This window comes from Paramisgurnus dabryanus, chromosome 17 (genome assembly GCF_030506205.2).
Source record: "Paramisgurnus dabryanus chromosome 17, PD_genome_1.1, whole genome shotgun sequence".
In the NCBI taxonomy this organism is placed as follows: domain Eukaryota; kingdom Metazoa; phylum Chordata; class Actinopteri; order Cypriniformes; family Cobitidae; genus Paramisgurnus; species Paramisgurnus dabryanus.
In genome coordinates this window covers 32070614-32083073 of record NC_133353.1, presented here as the reverse complement: position 1 = coordinate 32083073, position 12460 = coordinate 32070614, and the positions used below count along the sequence as shown (strand labels likewise).

The window sequence follows — 12460 nt, the reverse complement described above, 5'->3', positions numbered from 1 at the left end:
TCTGTTTATTATTATTTTTGACATGTTTTATGTGATAGGTACTCTGTTGCCCTTTTATGTTACTAAAAAAAAAAGAAATGCAGTTCGAATGCTGAAGCTTCAGCCTCATCACACTGCATTATGCTACTGGAACCATCAGACTAAATTATTTTTTCACTCTTGACGCATTATCATTAACAGAAAAAAAGATATTTTTAACATATTAATACAAATACAGTATAACTTAAACAAATAAGAAAAACAAAAAAGATAAAAATAAATAACTGAAATACTACTATCCCGAACGTGGGAGGGGCTAGACCGTTGACGTATGGATAGTGGGAGGGACACAAGCAAAGCGGAAAAAGCTGATCCAGGTGCGGTTGGGACAGGTAAAGCAAGTACGGGATTTCGTGAGGGTGTGCCTATTGTTTTTGCTTGGTTTTATAAATCGGACTAAACCCACGGCAGTTTCAGAGGTAAGTTTTGATCTGATATTGAGTTGTTAAAGTTTCTGATATCAAGACTGAGAGTGAGTGATCGCGTGCATGTTTGATCCAACTCAAGAAACACGGAGCTTGTTTCCTGCGACGTCACACATTGTTGTCGTACGGATGCGATTTAAATAAAATAATCTCATCCATTAAAAACAACTTAACTTAAATTTACACGTTTAACCAGTCGAACAACAACAACAACCAATGAATGTATTGTTTGCTTTGAGTGTTAATGTAATTTACTCTTGAACAATCAACGTGTACCACATTATACATAATTTTTTAGCATCATGTAGGCTACACTGCAAAATTGATGTGATCAGTAATTCATGATAACAAATGATTTTTTTTACATTAACTTTCCAAAATAAGTTAAGAACATTTTTAATAAGTCCACGCAACTCATTTCTAGGATTTAAAATAATGCGTTAAAATAACTTAAAGCAAGTTTAATTGTACTTAAAAAATAATGCAACAATTTTTCACCCAATCCTGTTATTATTTATCATGAGGGTCACAAGATTTAGGACAGATTTCTGTCATGATCTTGTCAGCCTAACCTAAAAGTAAACACTGTAAGACATAGTGCATAATATTTCTGACCTTTAACTTGCTTGTAGTAAGTTAACAATAAAACTGCTAGTAATTAGGGATGCACCGATGTATCGGCCACCGATATTTATCGGCCGATTATTGATGAATTTGAAACCATCGGCATGTCGGCAACAGCATGAGAAAGGCCGATACTGATTGTTTATTAATTAACCGCATAAAGGCAATGAGTTGCATGTCTGTTGCATAATCCAGCATTTTTAACAATAATTATCAAAATAATTAAAAACTTCCCAAAACAAAAAAGGTTGTATAAATTATAGTTTGTCAGACGTGCGATGAGGGAAAAAATAATAAATCACGTAGTTAATCACGCGAGATTACTCATTCATGTGATCCATGCGGTCTAGAGTATTTCGGGAAAATGTCGGCGGTCTGGGCTTTCTTCAAAATCTCGGATAAAGACCAAAAAAATTGAGTGTTCTGCAGAAATATCAAGAGGAGGTAGTATTGTATACAAGTGTTTAATATCGGTATCGGCCAAAAGTTGTCTGTTTAAATCGGTATCGGCCCAAAAAAATCCTATCGGTGCATCCCTACTAGTAATGGTGATTGTTAGTGTAGAAAAGGTGTTAAAGGTCACACATTAAACCTGATTTTCCATTTGGACAGCACGATGAAGATCGAGGGAGAGACATCTGATAAACCTGATAACACCGCATTTACTCAGCAGCGACTCCCGGCATGGCAGCCTGTGCTCTCCGCTGGCATTGTCATTCCTGGTTTTCTCATCATCGGTTTGGCCTTCATTGGCATTGGAATTGCCCTCTTTCTGACCTCACAGACCATCCAAGTGGTAGAGGTAAGAGAAACAATAACAGTACCATGGCATTTACAGTAAAGTTTACTTACTTTTTGAGGCGATACCATGCTGAAAATAACAATACAGATTCTAATAGTTTCCATTACTCATGAGTCATCAAGTGTTTACCAACAAAACCATTAAAAAAACAAACCATGGTCTTATTCCAGTAAGATTTAATGGATCCAGTTTCCAGTAGAAACGCACAGAGACCATTATAGTTTACATTAAAACCAAATGATTCCCATTATAATTTCTGCTGATGGTTTCTATTGTTTGAGGAGCCCCTCATATAAAAGAGATGTACTGATTTTAAGTTCAGTTTTTATGGTACTAAACAAATTTAAGGGGTGGACATGGACAACATAATTTTAAGCTACATGCACACCTTAAATGAGTTAAATGAGTGCACACTGTAATGTCCGCTATGATATTTCGGACACATCCAAGGTCTGTCACTATCGCCTTTTTACCATCTCACTATGTCAAATCTGTGGTGGCGCTCATTTGGGAGTCAGATCGTTGTAACAGCTGACCATTGCACAAGAAACAAAGCAGAAGTGATGAAGCAAGCAAGCAATGAAGTCAAGCGAGTGCTGCTTTGTTTTTGTTATGTATCCCAGCAGTCACTAGCTCCTCTGGTTTACAGTTTTAAGTTATGAATACCAATTTCATGCCACCTGTGGGTACGAACTTTATCTTCTCACACGCTGGCGCGTAACGTGCATTCTCCTTAGCCAACGTCCGTTTGGTGTGTGAGGGCAACTTTGGACGTGGATGAATGACAACTAGTGCCACCTGCTGGTATGGATAGTTATCTTATCATATGCTGGTGGTGTGTAATTTTGGCCATTGTGAGCCCACTTCAATGTCTACGCTACTTTGTTGGCATGTCTTTGTTTGGTGTGTCCCTACCCTGTTTCGGAGACATCAGACAGCTTTGCGGTTGTAGGTATTGTCACACTGCGATGTTTGTGAAAGGTGAGAAAAGTTAATGAAAAATTAATGCTCCCTTCATGTTGCAGATGGATTACACGGGGAGTACGAAAGACTCGCCTTGTTTCCCCTGTACAGGTTCAAATACAAAAAACTGCATCTGTGAACTAACGTTTAACATTGACAAGCTGTTTACGGTACAGTGTTTACATTTTTGTTCATTTTCCCTACTGTTTAAAATCTGCTATTTCTCTATCAATGTCATGATTTGTTGTCTGTTATCTCCAGGGCCCTGTTTTTTTCTACTACGGCCTGACTAACTACTATCAGAGCTTTAGAAAATATGGTGTCTCAAAAGACGATTATCAGCTCAGTGGTGACACATCATACTTCACGGTTTGTGTTTGTCATGAGTTTTTTACTTTATTCAATTTAATTTAATAGACCCTATGTTCCTTGTTAACTTTTATGTGTATTTCCAGAGTCCACAAGAAAAATGCTCTCCATATGACTATGACTCCAATAAATCCCCCATCGTCCCATGTGGAGCTTTAGCAAATAGCATGTTCAACGGTAAGATTTTTTTGAAATAAACTTCTTGTCATGCGTTGTCTTATGTGACATTTATAATATCATGGGATTACTAACTTGTTATTGCTTCCCCCAAGATACATTTGAGCTCTTTCAAATAGTCAATGGTACAAAGAAGCAAGTCCCGCTTGACGGTAAAGGTATCGCCTGGTGGACAGACTACAACATAAAGTACAGGAACCCTTCGCTCGTGAACGGCTCCTTTGCAAAGGCTTTTGATGGTATTTATCTTTAATGTTTGCAATCGTGCGAATTAGTTACGCTGTACGATTTAGACTTTCAGTTAAAGTCTTGTTTTTTTATTGTTAAAGGTACAGTAAAGCCAATAAACTGGCCTAAGGCGGCATATGAGCTGGACACCGCAGACCCAAACAACAATGGTTTCGTGAACCAGGACTTTCTTGTGTGGATGAGGAGGGCAGCACTACCTCAGTTTAGGAAGCTGTATCGGCGAATCACAGATGGGGATTACGCCGGAGGACTTCCTGCTGGGAATTATTCTCTGACAATTCATTACAGTATCCTTTAAAATCTCAATACTCGAGTCAAAAACAGAATTAAAGGTATAGTTTACCCAAAAATTTTAAATTTTGTCATTGACTTCCATAGTATTTTTCTTTCCTTCTATGAAAGCCAATGGTGCTCTTGTTTCCTGCTTGACAGCTTGAGGGTGATTTAAATAATGACTGAATTTTTATTTTGGGGTTTTATATTTCCATACAGTGCAAGTGAATAGGGACTGATGCTGTCGGTCACTAACACTTTGGTTAAAGGGGCCATGTCATGACTTTTTTAAGATGTAAAATAAATCTTTGGTCTTCCCAGAGTACACATGTGAAGTATTAGCATAAAAATACCATATAGATAATTTATTATAACATGCTAAAATTGACACTTTGTAGGTGCGAGCAAAAATGTGGCGTTTTGGGTGTGTCCTTTATAATGCAAATGAGCTGATGAAATTCAAACACTGATTGCACTGATCATTAGTTGATCTGTCACGTGTGCAGCTCGGACATTCACGTAACCCCGCTGCGCGCATCAAAAGGTTTTTACGGAGGCAGATGAACGTGAGTGGTCGCGCAACTGACGTCTTCACCTTTTGAATCGCGCTCAGGCGCGATTGCGCTCACACCACAGCCTTCCGCGCCTGAGCCCAAGTGAACCGCGCTCCGGCCCACCTCTGCAACCCAGCCATGGCGCGATTAATCAATCCGCGCCCGGGCACGGATCAGAGCGATCACACTAGTCAATCAAACCAGGCTTTGGGGGTCAAACGCGCCCGAGCGGGGTTTGGTTTGGATAGTGTGAGTGCGCCCTAAGGGGTGGTTTCCTGGACAGGGCTTATCCTAGTCTCAGATTAAAATCGATGTTATTTTTTATTATATATTTTAACATGTATCACAGAGAAGTACACTTGGATGTTTTTAAAATTATCTTAAAGGGATAGTTCACCCAAAAATGAAAATAATGTCATTAATGACTCATTCCAAACTCGTAAGACCTTCGTTCATCTTTGGAAACACAGTTTAAGATGTTTTATATTTAGTCCGAGAGCTTGTTGACCCTTCATTGAAAATCTACGTATGGGATACTGTTCATGTCCAGAAAGGTAATAAAAACATCATCAAAGTAGTCAATGGGACATCATTGGGTCAGTTAGAATGTGTTGAAGCATCGAAAATACATTTTGGTCCAAAAATAAAAAAACACTGACTTTATTCAGCAAAAAATAAAAACAGCTGGGGCGCACCAGATAACACGTCATCCCCGTCACTGCTGTCACGTGACTTAAGTCTCTCACATGCGCTTCACAACAGATGCGAAAGAAGAGACAATCCTGAATAAAGTCGTTATTTTTGGACCAAAATGTATTTTCCATGCTTCAACACAATCTAACTGACCCACTGATGTCACATGGACTACTTTGATGATGTTTTTATTATCATTCTGGACATGGACAGTATACCGTACATAGATTTTCAATGAAGGGTCAACAAGCTCTCGGACTAAATCTAAAACATCTTAAACTGTGTTTTGAAGATGAACGGAGGTCTTATGAGTTTGGAACGACATGAGGGTGAGTCATTAATGACATTTTATTTTTATTTTTGGGTGAACTATTCCTTAAAGAAGTACTAAAGAAGCATTTTTAGTATATTAGTTCACACAAATAAAGGCACTTTAAGTACACTACGGAAGTTTTTGCGTGGATAGAAAAACATACATTTATTTTTAGTTTAATGATGTTTGTGTTTTAGCTGTTTCTTTATATTACAGCAAGGCTTTAAGGATCTGTGACATATCTGCCAGTGTTTGTCTGTGATCCAGGTAAACAGGTTTTACTGGTTAGGTGTGGCTCAGACTCTCCCCAGCAGAATGTTGAAGCAACAAAAAGAAGGTTTTGAATATGCATTCTTCACCTATGTAAATCGCTTCATTGCTATGACAGTCAAAGAAGCTGTATGAAGATTTGAAAAGTTTTGTTTGGGAAAAGGTAAAGATTTGTTTCAGAAGCATTTGCTGTAAACACTGAGGAAACGTCATGCTAACGTTGAAGTGAAAACGTTGAAGTCCAAATCGTGTTTGTTCCTTAACCATTTTGTTTCCAGATTACCCAGTAGTGAGTTTTAATGGACAAAAGAAAGTGGTCTTCAGCAACGTGTCATGGATGGGAGGAAAAAACGACTTCTTGGGCATCGCGTATTTAGTGGTTGGATCCTTATGTGTGGTCATGTCTGTAGTTATGCTCATTGTTTACGCCAAATTTAAATTTACAGATGATGATGCGTGATGATCTTTTCTGTGCATACTGTATATATGCCACATCAAACTAGATAGGGAAAAACAAAGTGCAGGGTTTAAATATAAAAGTTGTTCAAGATTTTTTGTTTGTAAAAAAAGAAACCATGTGCAAGGACTTTTTAAAATCCTATTTTATTAACGTTGAAAGAAATCTTTAGGTCATATCATTTGTACAATCTGAATTGGTTACTTTAGAGTTCAGGGATGTTCAGAGACTTTTACAAATGTTACTACATAAATTCTTTCAATGTCTCAGGTTGTGTACAAGCTAAACTATCAGTTTACTTAAATTTGTTGTTTTAACAAATGTGACATTTGGGTTTGTTCTCGTCACTTGTGCACTTTGCAAAGCTGTTTCATTTAGTTTCGGTGGCTATAAAACTAAAGAAGCATATTGTAGTTTTAAAATTTGTTGACTTAAAAACGCAAATAGGTTTACTTAAATTTAACAAGGTTTAATCTCAGGTGCCATGTTTATCGGTCAAATACATAGCTTGGTATTTAAGTTAATATATTGAAAGTTAAATTGATCGTGAAGAATATCTGTAATAAGTTTAATGCTGTTTTTTAATATTAAAAAAGTTTACACGAGCCCTGTATTGCTTTGTTTTTTGGTTGCCATAGTATAGCAGCACCAATGTTACTCAGTTATAATAAGATTAATAAGAGTGGTGAGTATGGAGTGCCATTAGTAACAAAACTTAAATATAAAAGCAGGGTTCCCACGGGTCCTTGAAAGTTTGTGAATCTGGGGGAAAAAATTCAAGGCCCTGGGAAGTTTTTGAAAATATACACACATAGATACAGGTCATTGAAAGTGCTTGAATTTATTTTATGCAATAAGTTTTCTGGGAAAAAAATCCATATTATTCCCTGTGTAGTGTAGGATAATATTATAAAAATTCTAGACTTTTTAAGCACACGTGCTAATCTGTTCACTTTAAATGCTTATATCTTCTGTATGTGAATGTTGATTCATACCAAAATGCCTTTTTGCATAGTTGTGTTTGACACATGAAAACGTTTCTGGTTACGTATGTAACTGTTGTTCCCTGAGAAGGGAACGAGACGCTGCGTCTCTCTTGCCATACTTCCTGCGTCCCTGTAATGCCGTCTTTGGCAATATTTCATATAGCGATATACTTCCTGGCTCCCGCGTCACCCTGTCTTTGTCGTTAAGCCTCACCATTGGTTGAATTTGATATACACATTCAGACGCACTTACCTCTGGAGGCGTCCCCAAAGTGTCACCGCAGTGAAGCAGCGCGAGTTCCCTCGAAAGGGAACTGTAACAATGTATCTTAAAAGGTAAAATGATGTAACCTTGCTCTCACTTGAAATGTTTTCCCACATTTAGTCCTTGAATTTGAGGTTATTTGACCTAGAAAGTCCTTGAAAGGCCCTTGAATTTGAAGTTAACTAAGGTGTGGGAACCCTGTAAAAGTGAAAGGCCAATTATTAGCACACATCGTACGCTTTTTATTGAAGAAAATCTGATTGGAAAGGATCGTTGTGTGATGGGTCTTGCATTGGTTTAGTTATGTAGTGTTTGAAGTGGTTAAAATCCTACTCAAATTGAAATAGCTTTTTATAAAATCCTCATGCTACATCTACAATGTATTTTGGTGTTTCATGAAATTTCAAACCTTAAAAAAATCTGCATTTTTTAATCAGGCACAAAATAAACATCCATGCATGCTGCATTTGGGTGATTTGGGTAAAGCGTTCCCATGATGCTCATGGGTAATAACAGTGCTATAACAGTTTAAAACAGCATGTGCTAAGTGATAAATATCCATGTGGTCATATGCAAAGTCTGTAACGCCCCTCTAAGTGCACTAGGTGGCATGCTTGGGCCAAATTTACCATTGTTTGTGTTTATACACCTGCTGCAAACATCCCGTAATAATCATTTAACCTTGAAAATCTTCTGTCTTTCTCTATTTTTCTTTTTTAGACTTGGGCATCTCTTGTCTAAATATCCAAATTGTTATATTAAATCTGCTTTTGGCTTTTTCATGAAAGCTAAAGTTAAGATCTGATAAAAATCTCAGTTTAACAGCATTAAAAGAAACAAAACATCACCTTGGTAAATTGTAAAGTTTTATGACTTGAACGAGTTTTAAGGTTTAGAGAGCCGGTGACAACCAATTTTCCATACTGTTGGCTGTGTGCCGTCTACACCGACTGTTTTGGCCAGGCTGCTATCACTGTTTTTGTGTTATTAGGGTGTGATATGGGTGCCTTCATTTCCTGTTCTTTCAGATGGGTGAAACAGGCCGATATTGAAAAAGCTGAAACAAGAAAGGAAAAAACAAGGCCTGAGGTACGTCTCGTGCCTTCTTTTTCCTCTTATCCTAATATAAGCCTAGCATTATAAGTGCATGTGGTGATGGTTTTTGTGTGGCACAGGCTTTATGAAGAGAAGAGAGATTTATTAGACCCTTCTGGAAAGCTCCACGTATCTTGTTTCTTTATAGCCATCTCATTTTTTGGACTCCCACCAATAATAGAAAGCACTATCATTACTCAAGTGATAAGTGTTGCCATAACAACCGATTCTTTACGTAGTGACCAGTTTCATGACCGTAACAAGCACGACAGGGAGAGCAGGGTGCTTCTGGAGTGTCGTTAGCATCGAAAAACTTAAATGAAAGGGAAGGCTTGAATCTTTACAAAGTCGCCGAGACTTTATTAGCACACGTGGGTGTTTTTGATGCCTGTGAGCAAGTGGAGGAGATTCGAGTGCAATGTGTCCTCACAAGGGTTCGGTCATGCAGTGTTTGTGAAGCGTGGATAAACAAAGGTTCATTCAAACGAATTCAATCATTCAAAATGCTCTCTCGTTGTTTCCCTACTGAGAAAACAGTCTTATTCAAATGAGTGCACAACTTCACTCATTGTGTAATAATGTGTAAACACCAAATTATCTAGCAATTATACACCTGTGTTCATTTATCTAGGCGGACTTGATAATGCATGCCGGGGGTGGGGGTTAGGGTACACAGAAAAGGTTGCATTCCTCTGAACATTGAACAGCTGATAGGATACAGGCAAAATGTAAAATGTATGCCAGAAAGTCTAAAGCAGTTGAGTCCTCTGATAAAAATCTGAGTCTATGTTCAATTTTTTAAGGGTAGAATAGAGAAGAATAAATTGAATAGCATTGCCACATGACTGAGGTGGTGAAAAGTTGTTTCCGGTTCAGGTCTAAGACGTACATAAGGCTGTGCAAATGTCATGTACATGTATGCATACTTCTGCAATGTACAGTATGGTACCGTATACACTACACAATATGTTGCATTATACAAAACAAAGTGCCATATATACTTGTGCCATATATGAGTGATTATATAATTGCAGGTACATTTGTCCAACGTCATTTTTCTGTTTACTTTCAAATGGTTATATTTTTAATTATTTGTATAATTTGGTACTCATTTGGATCACAAGATGTTCATACAGGTCACAAGTATATAATATTTTCTGGTAAATTGAGGTAGATTTTCTATGGTCCAAATTAGTCAATACTATTACTATCCGTAACCAAGGTAAAGTGTAAGTTATAACTTACTTACAGAAAATATTATATTATTATAACCTGTATCATCTTTTAAGATATTAAGATAATTAAAAAAAGATAATTAATAATCTTTACATTTTGTGATTTATGTTTCAAATGACTATAGGTTTTATAGTCCCGTACCATATTTATTAAAAAAACTAAGGAAAAAACGTTATTTACTAATTTTAAACTCTGTGTAAGTTTTGATATTCATTCTGAATCTGATATCTAACAAAATTTCTTTACAAAAATGCAATTATTTCAGCTATTTAAGAGTTTATATGCAAAGAAAAAATATAGATACGATGAAAAAAAATGTTTCCCCGTTTTGTTTGTTTGTTTATTTATTGTTTGTTTGAAAGCAGAGGGTTTGTTCTTTTTAGAATGTTAGAATATTTTTGATTTTTTTTCCTGGAAGGCATTTTGTGAAACTTTTGTGAAAATCACAAAAAAAATGCTGCCGGGCAACTTTTCAAAAAATGGCTGCTGGGAAATTAGTTAAAAAATGACTGCTGTTCAAGACATAGGAGAGGTTGTAAGATTACCTGTAAGTTATGGGTAAGTGCCATGTGTAAACAGAGAACGAAGTTTATCGGCATTTAAAACGGACAACGTCAGAACGTACTGACAGCTATGGACCAATCATAATGTTTTGATACAGATGACCCGTTTACCCCTGCACTGTTTACAGATGTTTCCACATGCATGCTGCTTAAAGTCGAGCACACCTGAAGTTAACGTTCAAATCTCTTCACCAAGGTTGTTTAAAAAAGCTCGCTGTGAAGCAAATGTTAACTCTTTCCCCGTCATTGCAGAATTATCTCGTCAATTAAGAGAAAACATTTGCATAAAAAAGTGTTCCTGAAGAATTTTTATGTTAATCTGCAATACCACGATTATCCACTAGATTACCCAATATTTATTAAAAAACTAAAGCAAAAACTTTATTTACTTATTTTAAACTGTATGTTTTGATATTCGGTCTGAATCTGATCTCTAACAAAATTCCTTCACAAAAATGAAATTATTTCAGCTTTTTACTAAAAGTTTGTATTTTTATCCATATTTAAAAGTTATATAAAATATCCATATTTAAGAGTTTAAAAGCAAAGAAAAAATATTGATGAAATGTTTTTTTTTTCTTCTACATTTTATTTGTTTGTTTGAAAGCAGGCGGTCTGTTCTTTCATTTGATATAATTGTATGTTTATTTTAGAAGAAAAAATTCCTGGAAGTCATTTTGTGAAACATTTGTGAAAATCACTCTTCTTGAACCTCCGTTTAGAACTTCATAAAGACGGAAATCACTGCGTGTTTAAACAGCACATTTTTGTAAATTCATTCTGGTAAATTCATGGTAATTTACCGAAATAACTGCTTTAAAGAGGCTATTGTTTTGTGTTTTAGATGCTCATTTACACCTCTAAAGGACATTCAGTGCTCCTGGTGACGGTACACAAATGATAGTGTATAATACCCTGAAGTATTCAAAGATTCTCCCTAAATGGCTTTCCATTCATTTTGAATGAAGCATCTTAAATGCTCGCCCTGCAGGAAGTTTGGTAAGTGATCATCAATCCGGACATTAATTGGATAAAGATTCCCCCATAGGTAACGTGTCCATCTCTTTAGCCAACGTGAAAGAAAACTAATCAAGGCATGCAATTCTCTGTTTCGGAGGGACATTATCGTAAAACCCATAAAAAATGATCAGCTGTGATAGGAGCTTCTTCATTTAAAAATATCACTTCCATTACAGAGCAATATGATGAGGTGATCTGATTTATGATTGAATGTGAATATAGACGAGGAAGAGAAAGAAATAAAATCTTGAGGAATGTCAAAAAAGAGTTTAAAGATTTCAAGTCGTGACCTCAGGCGGGATACAGTATTATTTTTCTACATTGTCTCTCTCATTAAATCCCGATTTTCTGCTAATTGGCAGTAAATGGCGGCGGTTCATTGTTAATCACTGTAATTTGAGGTCTCATTTAATGTGCTTGATAACTTTGTTCTGACATCATCAGCCATCCATATGCGAGAGAGAAAGCATTTGAGTTATATTCAGCAAATCGCCCACACCTATTGTTCAGAATGCGACAATGGAGCCATAATGCCCTAATTTGTATTATATTGAATCCAGAGTCGTATAATAATAGAGTTACGACACTCACATAGACGTCCGTTGTAAGAATGGAATGCGGAAGTAACAGCGTTTCATGTAGTGACCGGTAGTGACGCATAGTTCCAAACGCAGCACTGAAGCCCATTCATTTCAATGGCACCTGCTGGTAAATCGATGAAATTACCGTTTCTCTTTACATTTTCGGACATTTCATTAATATAGTCAACAGTGATATTTTATCAACTCTGCTGTAGGTAATGATTATCGTTAATAATAACTAGTAACATTTTTATATTTTAATGAGTTGTGTATAATGTGTGAATAATATAGATTTAATGGTTTAATATTTTATTACTGGTGGCCATCTACTTTATACTTATCTTTTTTATATATTACGAGTAACACTAGGGGGCAACAGCGACAAGCTAAATGCCTTATAAGAAAGTCACACTGCTTCACAATGCTGCTATGTGTTTCATTGGCCCTCATTTATCATTCTTGCGTAGAAACGGGCGTATATGTTGGCGTAAGATTATGCTTACACT

The 12460-nt window shown here is 36.5% G+C and overlaps 1 protein-coding gene across 1 annotated transcript; it reads left to right on the top strand.

Annotated features, from left to right (window-relative positions):
- Positions 1–317: 317 nt before the first annotated feature.
- On the top strand, positions 318–6813 carry tmem30b (transmembrane protein 30B). The gene is made up of 8 exons (XM_065288277.2): positions 318–458; positions 1701–1890; positions 2916–3023; positions 3115–3222; positions 3309–3399; positions 3495–3638; positions 3729–3935; positions 6030–6813. The coding sequence occupies exons 2-8, from the start codon at positions 1705–1707 to the stop codon at positions 6209–6211; spliced, it is 1026 nt and encodes a 341-aa protein (XP_065144349.2). The 5' UTR covers positions 318–458; positions 1701–1704; the 3' UTR covers positions 6212–6813.
- The last annotated feature ends 5647 nt before the right edge of the window (positions 6814–12460 follow it).

What these genes read in the sequence shown, in the direction of transcription:
- tmem30b (XM_065288277.2), top strand. Translation starts at nt 1,705, where the DNA reads ATGAAGATCGAGGGAGAGACATCTGATAAACCTGATAACACCGCATTT. An exon ending in ACATTGACAAGCTGTTTACG is followed by an intron (nt 3,024 to 3,114) that starts GTACAGTGTTTA and finishes TGTTATCTCCAG; the next exon opens with GGCCCTGTTTTTTTCTACTA. An exon ending in CTTTGCAAAGGCTTTTGATG is followed by an intron (nt 3,639 to 3,728) that starts GTATTTATCTTT and finishes TTATTGTTAAAG; the next exon opens with GTACAGTAAAGCCAATAAAC.